This window comes from Microtus oregoni, unplaced genomic scaffold (genome assembly GCF_018167655.1).
Source record: "Microtus oregoni isolate MIOR12 unplaced genomic scaffold, Mior012 000063F_ref0000156, whole genome shotgun sequence".
In the NCBI taxonomy this organism is placed as follows: domain Eukaryota; kingdom Metazoa; phylum Chordata; class Mammalia; order Rodentia; family Cricetidae; genus Microtus; species Microtus oregoni.
Genome location: NW_024543873.1, coordinates 8,723,212 through 8,738,771, shown reverse-complemented (window position 1 = coordinate 8,738,771; position 15,560 = coordinate 8,723,212). Strand labels below are relative to the sequence as shown.

Sequence of the window (15,560 nt, the reverse complement as noted above, 5' to 3'; positions counted from 1 at the left end):
TTGCTCTAGGACAGAGTCTGTAGGTGGGAAGAGCTAGGATCCCAACAGTGGCTTCAGAGCCCTTTCTCTCAGCTACTACACCACAGCTATGAAATGAAATAAACTATTACATTTCAAGGTGGTGAACAGACCACAATCACAGAATCTTTCTAGTTGTCCTTGAAGTGTGGCATATGGATAATCTGCTCTTTAGAGCCCTGAGGAAGTATAGATAACATACTAGTTGGAAGGAAAATGCTTGACCAAGAATCATATGTACTGTTCTTTAGACAGCATAAAATACACACCAATGTAGGCTTCTCTTTGGTTTCCAAAGAAAATGCTTATGGCATTGATATTAACCCTTAAGTCCTTAATGTAGTAGTTTAGATTCAGGGTCACAAGTTCAAATACCTCGAAGGCTCGAGCAATAATGTGAGACAGGCTGGGATAAGTTCGTGGGATCATGACCAGCTGGCAAGTGTATGCCCACTGTACAGTCATACATAACAACATCAGATCTAATGAGGACCAAATAAACATGCTCCACTTGGGGCCCATCAGTTTTTGACCTTTGTTGCTTTGCCACTCCCCAGATCTTTTGAAATCATGACTTAAGGATGTAAAGATCACCATTTGTAAGCTGGGGACACCAGCGGTCTCGTGACAATGTGATTTCCATCTCATCTGGGCCATGATTTTACATACTAACTAACTCAAGAGTTACTAGAGGGAAAGGCCCAGCCACCAAAGAGAAGGAACTAGCAAGCAGTTAAGTGATGACCCACGTCACATACCTCATACACAGTGAGCATTCAAGGTCAGTCGCATCAAGGGATGTAAGTGGAATACTGAGATCAGGTTTGGCCCCCTCATCAGCAGGGTGATCTGTGATTTAGAACACAGCAAGTCAGAGCTGCATCAACTTGGTTTTACAAACAAGTACTTCTGAGTGAAAAAAAAAAAAGAAGTTTTCAAACTTCCCCCAGAGTTTAATTTTGTGGCTGCCTGAGCAATTGCCAGGCATTCCCTAAAGTGGACTTCCAGGGGGTGTTTGAGCAGTCTCCATAGACAGAAGGCCAAGGCTAGAGCTCCTGGCGAGCATTCAAATTCATTAGCAGCAGTGGCAACTCCATGGAGTGAGCCAGGTCTTCAAAGCTCACACTTAATCTTGGAAAGATAGGGAGCCTGCTTCTCAGAACACAACTAAGTGAGACATGACCACACCTTTCCCATCCTACATTCCCAGACCAGGGATGAGGGCAGGAAATGGTTGGCCTGGAAGAAAGTGACATGATGGAAAGCATGGGATGGTGTTACTTGATGCGGTACCTACCCCCGATTGTCTTGACTACGGATGCTAATTATCACTTTTCTGTGTGGCGGCTACCCCGCACACTCACATTCTGTGAGAAACCTCACAGCAACCCCTGGGATTTAACAGCTGGTGAGTGCCAGAGCTAGGTCACAAACTCAGAGCCAGAGGATCCCCGCCCCCCACAAAAAAAAAACCGAGGGAAACTACATATGTCAGTGAGCCCAGTCATCTGCATTAAGCTCCTTTCTCCCTGGGTGGAATTAGTACCTTGTCTGGGGACTTTATTAGGCACGTCCAGGTCTTCTTGGTTTTCATCAACTTGGCAATGGTTCCTTTTCTTTTCCTTGCATTTGCCGGTCCTGATGGAGGCAGTATTGAGCTTCTCTTCTTCCTGATCTTTTCCATTGTCCTCCTGACTCCCCACCTTTACTTGAGCTGAGTTCTTCAGGCTGCTGCTTTCTCCCTGAGCTGCTGCTTCCTCCTGACTTGAACAGTGTGGAAGCTCTGGACTTTCCTAGATGGAGCAAAAGCCAGATATCAGAATCGACTAGAGACCAATATCGTCCTCCAATATTGTCCCCTTAGGGGACAAAAAGGAAACAACATAATCCTGCTCTTCACTCCTGACCTCTCAGTGGATACATAACTCAATGGAGGGCCAGTCATGGGGCTTACTGCTCACACCCAATCTATGTCAAAGGCTTGCCTTGCTTAAATAGAGTTAGGGGACTTCCCTAGGCACGGCCAAAAGGCACATGGGAGGAAAAGCTTCCTGGGCAGGGGAGAAAGGGACTGTAAGGGAAGGCACCACTCTTCCCTCCTATCCACATCACTCCCCGGTGGTCTGTGAGGAAAGCAAAGCATTCTGTGAGGGGTATCCTGTTACCGGATACTTCCTCTCACCCTTGCCATCATTCGTCGCCATTCTTTAAAGGACTTTAGGAAAGGCTTTGGGGCCAGCTCTGTACAGGCCTTCCAAAGCAGCCCATGTTCCAGGGCTGTATGCTAGTTTCATCAAAGGAGCAGGGGACAATCCATTCCTTTCCCTCAATTTTGGGTGAAAAGTCTGAAAAAGAGACATAATAGTTTGGCATAATAGCTGGTCTCTAGCCTTTTAGAGAATTTGGTCCACTAGGAAGGTATTGGGAAGCGGAACTAAAAGTAATTGCAAAGATGTGCTTATGCACAGTGCTCCGGAGAAGCTCTCTTCTGCAATCGAAATCAATATTTGACAGCAAAAGGCTCACTTTCCGTTGTTTCTCCTCTACCCTTGCCAGCAATCCTAGTGGACACAGGCGGGAAGAAACAAAGAAGTGGAGAGGAAAGGAGAGGACGTGGCTTTTCTCATCCTACATCCCAGGGGTTCTCAAGTACTAAATTAAATAACACTACAGTCTTGACTTTCCATGAGCCCAGAGCACTGTCCACATAAGACCCCAAGGCATTGCAAAACAATGTTTGGGTGAAAATACACTTGCTGCTCCCCAGTCTGCTCACATTGAAAAGCCAGAAGCTCTGTTTCCTTCATTTTAGACTGAGTGGCAAATCGAATTCCCCACTGCAGACCCTGGGTCCTCATGTTAGCTGCGTTAGTCATCTACTAATGACCACTAGGGACTCTCTGATTTCAGGAGATATTCCAAGTTCTGCCTTTACCAAGAAAAAACAGCCGCCTTGGGTTTTATTCCTTCTCTAGAGCAGACACAAAAACTAGGAAGACGTGAGCATCCAGGGCTTATATACAAGTAAGGAACTTCAGGCACAAATGGAAACTGCTCCCCAAAGGTGCCCAGCAATTCAATGTTAAATCTTGCTTAAAGTCTGTTTTTTTGAGCCCCAACTTCTGCCCACTTACCCTGTGCTAGAAAGGCCAGCTCCTAATGCCCCATCCCTCGGCATTTGGTTCCCTTGTTTTCAAAGAAAACTACAAACACTTGTCTTCACTCTCAAGTCAACTCTCGCACCTCTACTTTGCTAGAAATGTGCATGAGAAGCCTACTTATGTGGAAGGCATAGTGCAAGAACAAGAAAGTCCCTCCATTTGCTCCCCAAATGGAGTCACCCTTGCACAAAGCTCTCACTGGTGCTCAAAGGCCATCAGCTTGAATGTGCCCCAAAGCTGAAACCAATAAGCACACCCCAATTACGGGGTTCCAAGGGAAGTGGGCCAATCTCTTTATACTTCTATCAAATCTTTCTATTTCCAGATCTGACCAAGACTACAAATAAATTAACCAATAAATCAACTTTTGGAGCATGCCTGAAATTCCCAGTTGTAGCTTTAAGCAAAGGACACAGCCATTATCGACTACATCTTTCTTTTTCACTCAGGAACCAAAGTAGGAGAGGTAGGGCTCACTTCTCGTGTGCCCACAAAAGAGCCAAACGAAGCATCATGAGCGAGCTGGGTGAGTTGAGTTTTACCTGTGACAACTTTGGTAGATTATGGCTGGTGCCTTCAGTAGCCATTGACTCTACGTGTTCCTTTAATCTAGGGTGAGGTGCCAACAGCTTCAGGATATCGGGAGAATGTTCCTGAGACTCCCCCGGGACTGATGGTGAAAAGAAACTAAAGAGAAGCTGTGACATAAAACAGAAGACTTCACTACTCAAGTTTCTACAGGTGCTAGACTAAGGTGAAGGGGGAGGGATGGGGGACGAGAGAGCACAGCTTGCAAGGCAAAACTCCATTGAGGAAGCCTTGGAGCGGTGTCCCTAGACACACTAAGGAGAGGTTGTTGCATCAACACACATCAATATCATCTAGGAGCGGGGGACAGGGATACAGGAAATCACTTAGTCATTAAGAGCACATACTGTTTTTGTATGAAGATCCAAGTCCGATTCCCAACACACATGTAAGGTGGCTCACGATCACCTGTAAGTCCAGCTCCAGCGATGGCGGACACCTCTGACACCCAGAGGTGTCAGTACTCATGTGCAAATACCCACACACAGATTCAAACACATACACATATTAAAAAGTAAAATACATGTATTTTTTATCAAATAAGTCACCTAGGAACTTATGAAAATGTTGGTTCCTGGGTCCAGCTCCAGTCTCCCAAGGTCTGAAATATGACCCAGAGAAGGCAAGACAAATGCCTTTGTTACTTAACCAAGGTTAAGAGCCACCTCTATGGTGCCACCATTTTGCAGAAATACCTGCAATGGAGCTTGAAAATCTGTCTGAACCAAAGGAAACATAGGAGTTAAGTCAGAAGAGATGCCTGTACTGGCTAGTGGGGTTATTTTGTTTTTTGTTTTTCATTTTTCGTTGTTTTTTTTGTTTGTTTGTTTTTGTCAAGTTGATAAAAACTAGGTCGTCCTGGGAAGAGGGTGATTAAATTGAGAAAATGCCTACATCAGATTGGCCTGTAGGCAAGTTTGTGTGGGTATTTCCTTGTTTAATGGTTAATGCAGGAAAATAAGCACACTCTGGGGAGTGCCACTCCTGGGCAGGTGCTCCCAGTATGTCTGAGAAAGGTAGCTAAATGTGACCCTGAGTCACAAGCCAGTAAGCAGATTCCTCCAGGGCTTCTGCAGGAGTTCCTACCTCCGAGTTCCTGCCGTGAGTTCCTGCCCTGACTTTCCTCAGTGACAGACTGCAACCCAGAATGTGTAAAGAAAGAAAACCCTCTCTTTCCTAGGCTCCTTTGGATCATGGAGTTTACCACAGTAATAGCAAAGCAAACAAGGACACCTTAGCTGAAGAATACAGAGTCAAGCCCGCAGCAGCTTCGTGGGCAGAGAGGTCCACAAATCTACACTGGGTTCCTTATTGCTGTTTTTCTCCGTCTGTCTGTTTCGAGTCCCCCATCATCACACCTGGATTTTTTAAATCCCTTCAGAGCTGGGGACCTGAGTGATTAAATGTTAGGAAAGCAGAGCTCAGACTTCCTCTCTCCTTTCAGCCTCTTCCTCTTCCTGGTCATCTCTGTATAAAGTGTCAGGTTCGCCTCCAATCGGATATACCGATGAGGGAGAAGTTAAGTAGAAGGAAAGGGTCTAGGAGACAAAGGAACGCATTTGAGTGCAAGCTGCAGTGTTAGTTGTTCGCATTCTTGCTTCAGTTCCTCCCTGTGCCAATCAGGGGTCAGGGACTGTATGTAAGTATGTATCTATCTATCTACCCGTGCATGTGTGCATGTGTGCGTGTGCGTGAGAGAGAGAGAGAGAGAGAGAGAAAGAGAGAAAGAAAGCAGAAGAGAGGGCATGTCAACGGGCTTCTCGAATGTTCCTCACCTAGTCGACCCTGCCATGTTTGGAGGCTCACTAGAGAATGCCTGACACTGTAGTTCAGTCTACATAATCAGGAGCGTTACTTCATCAAGAGAACTTGAAAAAAACACTAAACACAAAGTTTGGTTTGTTCTCTTGTCTGTTCTTCACAGTTTCTTCATGACGCTCCTTTCTGCCTCAGCACTTTCTCTGCACAGAAGCCCTCCTCAGCCTTTAAAGTTGAGCTTGAGAGCTGCCTTGCCTCAGTACTCACACCTCTCTGATCGCACCTGCCCTTTCACGTTCTCTGCAGACCACGGGACTGAACCTTAAACTATTTCCTCTCACTCAGCACTGGAAGTCTGTCACGAAGTAAGTCTTTCTTTCCAGCCAGAGATAAATGTCCCTCATCACCCTCATGGAAATGAGGAAGGTGTTTCTACATCCAAGGATGTATTCTAGCACTCAGGTGCCTCAACTCCTCAGAGAGATGCTTCTGCTTCCCTCCACTGTTAAAACCCCTACTTTCGAGGCATAAGCTGACAAAGGTGGAAAGGCCCACAATACCCAGGGTCATAAATGTAATCTCTCAGAGCTAACTCATCCCTAGGAATCAATGTTGGCTCACAGAAACCCTACTCAGGGACCCAAAAGGGTCTATCCACTTCGGAGACAGTCTCCCTGAAGGGGGCCATCTAGGCCCCGGGTACAAAATTGAAAAGACAGAAGGTAGTGTGAGGAAAAGGAGGCCAGGAGTCAGAATCAAAACAAAGAAGGCAGGAATAATACAACCGTGCCCTTCTTAGCATTACTACCTAAGATCTCCGAACAGAGCTTTTCAATGGTTCTGGAAAACACAAGTTAGGGTCAGCTTTCAGTGAGAATAATCGTTCCACATGAATGAAAGTTCATTCTGATATAATTTCAGCCAGAGAAAGACCCAACTGGGTTAAGAATCTGTAGTTTAAAATAAAGCACAGGGCTGTGGGTTCTAAGGAGGCTTATTGATGTCTAGCGCATCTGGACCGTTTGCAAATGTTTAGCCCTATAACTGGAATAATCCAGTGAACGCACAGTTGAAGCTGCTCACTGTATTTACATGGCTGTTATAGCTCCATGACACTCAGCAGAAAATTGCCTCCAAATTCTTACATTAATTTCAGAGTTTTATAACCATTAATTTAAGCACACATTCATTTATATTGCCTGGCAGTCATATTCACCAACAAAATATTACAAGTTCCACGAGGAACTTAGGCCTTCTTGTGTCTCTACAGTTTCCCACAGTGCCTTGTCTTTCATCAGGCAGGTATCGAAATGACAACAGGCCATCCTTGAAAGCAAACTGAAGAGAGAAGTTAGTTCAGCTTATAATATCAGAACCTCTTGGGCCACCCGAGGAATGAACAAAAAAGAAAGCCACTGAGCCTTAGAGTCCGCACCTATTTGTCTCATCTATAACATGGTGAGAAATATAACAGCGAGGCTATGGGGATGATATGGACCCTTATACAGAGAGGACTAACCAAGTGGCTTACATGCTCAGGTCACGTTAGACTATGAACAGACTACACTGAAGTTTTAGGAACAGCCCATAGATTGCTAAATAATTCTACCTGAGCCATGCCCCTTTCAATTAAACCTTATCCACATACACAAACCAGGCCATTTTTTTTTCTAGACAGGGAATGAATTCTATGCCAAAGTCAGAAAATCCAGAGTCTAGCCTCTGCCAACTTTATCAGTTTTGCTAAAATATTCCGTTCTAGAGTCTTCAGAAATCAGTTCTGTCTCTTGCTCACTTTCTTCCCCCCTTTCCCTGTCAAACCATTATAAATGGATAGGAGGGCTTATGGTCTGGTGTTGAATGGTGTATGGGGACAGGAAACCAAATACAACCACTGAATGTCAGCATCTCACTTCCAGACACCAGAAGAATATATTAGGATAAATGACAAAGTCATTTGAGGATCAAATGAGGATGCTTGACCCTTCAGCCAAGTCCTTGGTATTTCTCATCATATTTGTTTTACGGCCACAATCTCCCGGGCCCAAGAATTGGAAGGACTAATCGGATTGTTTCACAATGGACTCTGACTTGAATTTCTGAGACACTGGGTTTAGTTTTCTAGCAGAGGAGGTGAAGTTTTGAGTTCTGTATGTGGCAAGCAATGTGGAGATCATCAGTGTCCTTTCCCGGGAGCTGTCCTCCATGTGTGACTGGTGAGATGTGTGACTGAGGCAAAGCAAAGTCATACAGCTGCAAGCAGTCCCCACCCCCTGGCTCCTGATCTCTCATCGACAAGCAGACTATCCTCAGTGACCCTTTACCCCCAGGTTAGCTTACTTGGTGCAGTGTGGTTTCTATCCCACTGACTCTAAGGCAAAACATTCTTCACTGGCTCCTACAAAACAGTAGGAGCTGCCAATTTGATAGTACATACCAGAGCGGCAGTGCTTCTGGGCAATCAGTTGGCATCTCTCTCATGACCCTTAAACCCAGAGAACCACCCACTCAGGATCACAGATACTGAGGATGGTCACATCTTCATCATTCTCCCTAGGAAGACAAAGTGGTGGGGGTCCACTAGGCAGCTGACACTGGGTTATTCAACTCACCCTCTGAGCTTCAATTCTGGCTTTCTTGTTCTTTCCATCAAGGGATACACAGTAGAGAAATTCTCTGAGTGCTTCCTCCACCTTGCCTAGGGTGGCTAAAGCTTGTGCTTTTCTGAGGTGTGCCTGGAAGAAAACGTTAGCAGTCAATCACATCTTAATAACCATCTTAATGTAGCTACTATCAACAGCGATGGCTGAGTGCTTACCGAGTAGTCCCTATCGGGTGGAGTGTTGTTAAAAGACTTTGATTTTTGTACCAGTAACAATGGCAAACTATCATGAATCCCATTTTAAAGGCAATGAAAGGGGGATCCCAAGAAATAACTTAACCAAAGTACAACAGTCAGAAAGCTGTAAAGTTCAAGTTTAAACCTGAGACTGACTATATACAAAGCCAAGATTCTTAGCTCCTAGGCTTACTACCTCCTCTCACCCCACAACTGAGCATCACAAACATGTCAGAGCCTCCATTTAACCACAGACTCTAATAGCTCAGTTTTCGATGTTCATCCAGAGATGCCGTGCCTCTCTTTGAACTGGTCTGTAAGACAGTGGTGGCTCACGTGAGCCCATCACTTTTACAGAGACCTGAGAGAAAGACCATGGCCTCTCTAGCAGCAATCTCAAACTGAAACTGTGGCCTGAGAACTTCCAGAAGACCAGTCACTGAGCCAATGCTTTTGTTTCTAGAAACGTAGCTGTCTTTTCCTCTGTTGCTGCACACTTTATAGATATAAGGATGTTTCATGGCCTCCGGATTTAAACCCAAGTGCTCCGGACTAATTTCTGTATAAGGACCTAAGCAGCAATCCTGAGCAGGGCAAGAATGAAAGAAAAAAAAAACAGAGTAAAGGGGCTGCCTCCTCTTAGTGCCTAGTATGAATATCCCTTGTCAGGCATCCCTCTGCCTTCTAACGTGTGGCTGTATGGTGTCAGGACCTGGCTAGGATTCTTGAGCAGTGGCCACAGCTACAAACCTAGTGGGGACCTCTATCCATGCCCTCAATTCTTTCTGGATCCAAATCTTGGCTGACACACCTCCTTCTTGCTCCTGCCAAAAGTGACCTTTTGGAGAAAGGCTAGCCGGTCATTGCAGAGCAGCTTCAGTGCTGGGAACCTGCAGAGACCTCTGGATGACTAGTAACCAATCCAGTAGCAACTCACACAGCCTACTTTCTCAGGGTGGCCAGCTTATGCTGACGGCTGTACTGCTGGCAAGATGCACGGAATGACACAGAGCCCTGGATGGATGGATGAAATTGGGCTGTCTACTGGCCTTATGGCATTTCACCCAGAAATAGTGGGAAATACAGAAATCAGAGCATTCGACCCTTTCAATCCCCAAGACAACAGAGTTCTCTGAACTTTCCCTTTCCTCTTCCTCCCAGCTGTGGGGAAATGAAACCCCTGTCAAGTACTTATACCAGTTCTTTCTTCACTGTAGAAACCCCTTTTCTCATTATGTCTACAACAGGCTTCTCAGGCCTCTTCCCATCGTGGTATCTGGATTTAGTTTTCCAGTAAAAAAGGCTGCAGGGAAGCCCCCCTTACCCCAAGGCTTTCATGTTAAATAGCCCGTCCCCATGGCAACTTAAGGCACTGGTGACTTGGATTAAGCTGTAAATGTCTTCCTTGGGAAAGAGAACACAATGATCCTTTATCATCCACGAAAAACGCTTTCGTGAAAGACCAGTGAGCTTCACTCTAATATTACAGACTCGCTGTCATACTCCAGGCTGGCCTCAAACTCCGGATCCTGATTGGATTATAAGTGCATGCCACCACACCCAACTTCATCAGGCCTTCTCTGAAGTTCCTAGGTCTGTAAAACTTTCAATGATCCGATGTTTTCATAGGTTCAACAACAAAATTCATTAGGCAGCAATATCTGAACTAAACTGATGTAAACGGTTTTGTGGTATTTACCTGATCAGTGTGATTTTGCACGTAAAGTGCCGCAGAGAAGTATGTTTAATTAGACCCACTGGGAGGCTATCTGGAGACTATTGAAGGTGGTGCCTAATCCAAGGTCAGAGAAACATTCTGCATCCAGAGGATACCTGCTCCTGTGACCGTCAGATAGGCACAGTGGCCCTGGTCTTGGAGACACTGCTTTTCCCACCCTCAGGCTGTAGACAGAGGTTCTTAAACCAATATCCTGTAAAGTTTGTAGCTTGCAGAGTTTGCTCTTCTCACCTTTGATTCTTACACATACCTGCAAAATGATCATGGCCGATAGCACTAGCATCAGATAGCAAATAAGAACACGTGAGTGTTGGAGAGTGCAGTCATTTCCGCACAGTCACACTTTGCAAGCATTGAGCCACAGACCCAGTTCTAATCTTCTAAACAAAATACAGACATGTGGAAGAGGGTGGTCCTGAGGCCAGGCAACGATGCAGAAAGTAGTACTTTGTATTCAGGATCCCCTGTCTTGAAGTCTACCTTGTCTTTCTTCTCACCTTTCCTTTTTGACCGAGATTGTTGGGGGGTATACATGATGACGTATCAAATGACTGTATTAATGATTCCAAATGGCACAGCTATTGTGTTAATTTGACAATCGCTTTAAAGAAAGCTGTTTAAGCTCCCAAGAAGCCTGGTTATCAGTAGACATTCTTAAGGACCAGGGCAGCAATATTTTTCTCAGATTTCTCTACTTATTTTCCCTAGAAAATGGTAAGAGTGATGATGATGGTGGCGGTGATAGCAAACACTCATACAATGTTACATGCATCGTTCTGAGCATCTTCTCTACATGATCTTGTATAATCCCCACGACAACCCCATTTAGTAGTTGCCTTGAATATAAGCATGTTAAAATGAGGACATTAGACACAGAAATTAAGTGATTTTCCTAAGACCATACAGTTAAGAAAAGTTGCGAGCTGAGACACGAAGTCAGGCTGTGTGGCTACTGATTCCATACTTTGAAAAAAAAAAAAAACGAAGACAAGCCTATCCTTAAGGTCACCAATTGAAGGTGGACTTACTAAGATTCCTTGCAGACTTATACTTTCCTTTATTAATGGATGCCCTGCACAGCCCAGGCTCTAATATCTCCTGGCCCAGAGGGCCAGCCTTCTTGCCCATCCCTGGCTGCAGACAGCCCCTTTCCCATCCCTCCTGTCCCACACTCACCTTAAAACCCATTGGCCGAAGTTTACATGCTATTTCTGCATCATGCAGTGCATCCTCGTGAGACTCCAAGGTGAAATAAATTTGAGACCGATTGCTATAAAGCAAATGATCATTTGGAGCTGCCGAAATGAAAAAAAAAGCCCTCATTAATGGCTCCCAGCACAAGCATATGATAAGTCCTGTGTGAGGATGGATCGTAAGCTCTTTCCACTGGACCCAAAGGCTTAAATGTCATTTCCAGTCCTAATATCGGCCTGACTTTTACACCCTAGCTTCTCCGTGCAAAGGAGTAATGTCGCCCTCCTTCTGCAAGCTGGCGCTAGGTGGTGTAGTGTCCATGATACATTAGAAACTTTTCCCTAAAGAAAACCCTGGTGCTCTTCTGCCAGATGAACGATGCAGGCTGCTAGTGTCCAGCAACCTGGCTTCCGAGGGAGCCAGTATCAAATGAGAACGAAGCCAGGGAAGAGAGGCAGCCAGACCTCTAACAAGACAAGTCCATGTTAGTATTCCAGACGGGGATTACCTGTGGCATTAACCACCATATGGTCAGGGCATATGAAGCTTTCCTGGAGGAAACAGATACGCATTTACCAGGTCCAACCTCCCGTCGATGGCCAAATGAAAAAGCACTTTGACAAGGCTTTTAGGGGTCTCACCCTCACCACCACCAAATCACTAGAGCTCAGGCCTGGACAGGTCTTCAACCCCCCCCCCATTCTTTAGATAGGAAAAACAAGGACAAGGAGATGACGTTGATAGGGTTTGAAGCTACAGGGCTGGTTAATCTTTTGAGGCCTGTGTGAAGGGAAGTTCCTTTTTCTGAGTGTGAGTCCAGCATTTTGAATAATAAGACACTAGCCATTTCCAGGATACATTTCGTACCATCGGTTGAAGAGGTCCCTTTTCCTCTTAGCAGGGTGACGGTGCTATTGCCATTTTTTTTTGCCCTGACTGCTCTGAAGAGATTAACAAAAGTGTAGGAAAGATGCTCCCAGGAAAAGTGGTGGTGGTGATAGAAGAGGACCCTGAGAAAGGGCTTTCCTGGCCAGCCTTTGGGGAATGGATGAAAGAAACAGAGCCACCCTTGGAATTCCATTCAGAAGTGGCCAGAGCCTATTCCATTCACATTGCTGCCTTCTTCCTCAAGTTCTGGGCTCTGACGTCTACCTCTACCCCGACCGTCCCTCAGGAGTACTCTCAGAGATGACCTGGGTGCCAATAATTTGCTTTTCACTTTAGCATGGAGTTTGCAGTCTTCTCTGCCACTTTTCTGAACTGCACATTGGCAGCTCAGAGCCTGTTTTGTACAGGCACACACAGGATGTGTTTTGTGAGTAAGGTCTGTGTCCCTCAGTCATGGGGTCCAGTCAGCCCTGGTTTTGTTCCCGCCAACACTACCTGTTGCTAGTTTGAGCGGGATTCAACATGTGGAGACTCCATCCCATCCCACTTCCACCTATCAGAGATGGTCTAGGGGGGGCCTTAGGATCCCACAGCCCTGTCTGCTTAGCCCCACTGCCTCCTCCCCAGCATGCTTCTCTGGACACCGCGCCCAGCCTGCCTGCAGAGGTGCTGGCACCAGCTTGGGGTTCCAAGGCCACTTCCTAGATCTGAGTAGGAGGAGGCTGGTGGAGCAAACAGGTCCCCGGGAGAACTCCCGTGCTCCATCCACTCCAGGAGAGATGTGGGGCTTCCCGCATTGCCCTTAAAAGTTACAGAGCCCACCCTTCCTCTACTGGAAACTTTTGGAGAAGATTGACAGAGGCATGCCCCCTGTGTAGACAGTCCCTTGTTTCCTTGGGAAGTTGCCTGGTCCTGCCGCCCGTTGGGTTAGAGGGGTCAAAGGGTTCGATGTCAGGGCGAAGGCTGTCTGACTGCAGCGCATAGAGGGGGTGGGGCAAGTGCATCTATTTCAGCCAAGGATCGTGTGATAGGAAGCGGTGACAATGAGTCACAGGGCAGCGGGGAGCGAGCCCCCCCTTCTGCCCCCCCCCCCCCGCACACGCTCGCGGGATGGTTTCCGAGGCGAGCGTGGCCCACTTCGGTTACCTCAGCGTTACACAATCCCCGCCTGCCCGCCTGCCCGTCCGCCCGCCCGCGCGGAGGAGGGGCCGCCGGCCTGGGCAGCTCGAGGTCCTTATGCAACCAGTGCTCTCCTGACCTAATTCCAGGCCGGACCCACCCCACCGGGAGCCGCGGCCCCGGAAGGGACAACTCCCAGAGACGGGAGCAGCGGACTTGGGCGCCGGCGGGCCACTTCTGGCTGGCAAAAGCCCGGAGGACCGCGCGGGAGTTTGAGAAACAGTGCCAAGTTCCTCTCCTGGCAGGGAAGGTAGCGGCAGGTGTAAGAGGGAGCGCTGAAATGTCCAGGAAAGATAGAGAAATAGGGACGGTGACACCGCGCAAGGCAGAAAATAGTGACAAAGATGAGAAGAAACGCGCAAAAAGAGAGAAACTGGGGCCCGGTGGCATAGAAGCACAAAAGCAAACAGGAGATACGGAAATGAACAACAACTAAAAAAGCAATAGCACCAGAGAGACCAATAACAGCCAAAGGAAGCTAAAGTAGAAACGACAAACTCCTAGAAAGGTCCCTCCTCCTCCTCCTCGTGGGCCACGGGCCATTCCCTCCCTTCCCCCACCTCGCCCGCGCGCGCCCAACTCTGCCCCGTCCATCCCCCACCTCGCAGCTGGGTTCATCCTCCCGCCCCCCTCGTGTCGTGACCAAGCCCTCCTGGCCCGGTGGCGGCGCGGAGGACTTACCCAGCCGAACAGCTTCGTTGTATTTGAGCAGAGCCGCCTCCACCTGGTGCTCGCGGTACAGCCGGTTTCCCTCGTGCCGGAGTTGCGACGCTCGTGCCGGGCCCGGGAACAACTTGCCCAGAACGCCGCTGAGTACCACGTTGACTGGCAGTAGCAGGGGCGCCTGCTGCCCAGCCCACCGCAACCCGAGAGCTCTCCCACCGGCCGAGAGCTTGAGCCCGCAGACCGCGCACCGCCGATCCGCGGCCCGCCCACGTTCCAAGCAAAGTTTACAAAAGGTGTGGCCGCACCACAAGGATACGGGATCCGAGAGAAATCCGTGACACTTTTGGCACTTAAAGCCATCCCATACCTCGGGGACCATGGCTGCAGCCTCCGCTGCCTTTTTCAGGGCCGCCACGCAGCAGCTCGAGCTGCCGCTCTGGTATGAGGGAGCCGGCGCCACGAGGTTTTTTTGCGGGACGCTCTTAGCCAGGCAGCGCACAAACTTCTCCAGCTGCTCGGCCACTAGCTGCTGCTTCTCCGAGAGCTGCCTGTATACCTCGAGGGCTTCCCGAAGGCGTCCTCTGGATGCCAAGGCGTCCGCCTGTGTGAGCAGGACTTTGCACTCTGCCGGCGTCGAGGTCCCCGGTTGCGGTGTTTGCTCCATCTCTTGCTTCGGGGGAGGTTCAGAGCCGTCGGGAGATGCCTCTGGGTGGGCTACGGAGTCTCCTCGGGCCACTGATGCCCCCCGCTCTTCCGGCTCCGCCAGCTCCGCCAGTTCTAAGTTGTTGCTGCCGAGCTCGGCGGGCAAGCTCAACATCTGTGTAGTCTGAAAAGAGTCCAAAAAGAGAGAAACCTGCAGAGGTTGCGGGTGGGTAGGTAGAGGAGAGGCGTCTAGGAACAGGAAACTCGCAGGAAGGAGCGGCGGACGGAAACGAGCTGCGCTGCCGTGAACGCGGGATCGCAGTGCGCCTGGCTCTGCCTCGCCTCCCGGAGATCCATGCTGACTGCCCCGCGCCGCCTAATAACTGTCTTGTCTCAGGAAAGCGTTATATAAAACGTCACCACGTGACTCCACCCCCACGCTGCTCATTGGCCGGCAGCGGGGAAATTGTTACAAAACCAGACAGTTTTGTAACAGTGTTGTGCTTGCTGCTTTTGGCTTCGTGTTTCTTGGCTTCTTTTTTGAGGTTGTTTGTGTTTACTCTTTATTTCCCACTCGCGACCCGAATCTTTTCTGGACCAGGGAGAGGAATGCAACCTCTTCTTTCACGCTTTTCCATCTCACCTCCAAAGTAGCCAGCAAACAGGTCCTCTTTGCCAGCCGCTTGCTAGAGTCCCCTGCCCCGGAGAGGCAGGCTCCCCTCCAGGGGGCAATGGCTGCCGTATGCAAATGCAATGGGTAGCCGAGGGGCACCCAAGAAGCCCTCACCCTTTGTTCCCTGGAACAGCCCTAAGTGCTTCGACTGAAGCTCCTGAATTTCCTGGGGGAATCTCCCCAAAGAGACTTAGAGCAATTTCGGGAGAGCGCTCT

The 15,560-nt window shown here is 48.2% G+C and overlaps 1 protein-coding gene across 1 annotated transcript in view; it reads right to left on the bottom strand.

The window, feature by feature from the left end:
* Positions 1-15,028, bottom strand: part of LOC121439845 (LON peptidase N-terminal domain and RING finger protein 3-like) — a 33,933-nt gene extending 18,905 nt beyond the window's left edge. The window contains exons 1-6 of the mRNA XM_041640456.1: positions 14,936-15,028; positions 14,045-14,882; positions 11,279-11,397; positions 8,138-8,260; positions 1,565-1,811; positions 777-867 (exon numbers count right to left, since the gene is read on the bottom strand). Of these exons, the coding sequence (XP_041496390.1) occupies positions 777-867; positions 1,565-1,811; positions 8,138-8,260; positions 11,279-11,397; positions 14,045-14,882; positions 14,936-15,028 (1,511 nt within the window). The remainder of the gene's footprint in view (positions 1-776; positions 868-1,564; positions 1,812-8,137; positions 8,261-11,278; positions 11,398-14,044; positions 14,883-14,935) is intronic.
* Between the last annotated feature and the right edge of the window lie 532 nt (positions 15,029-15,560).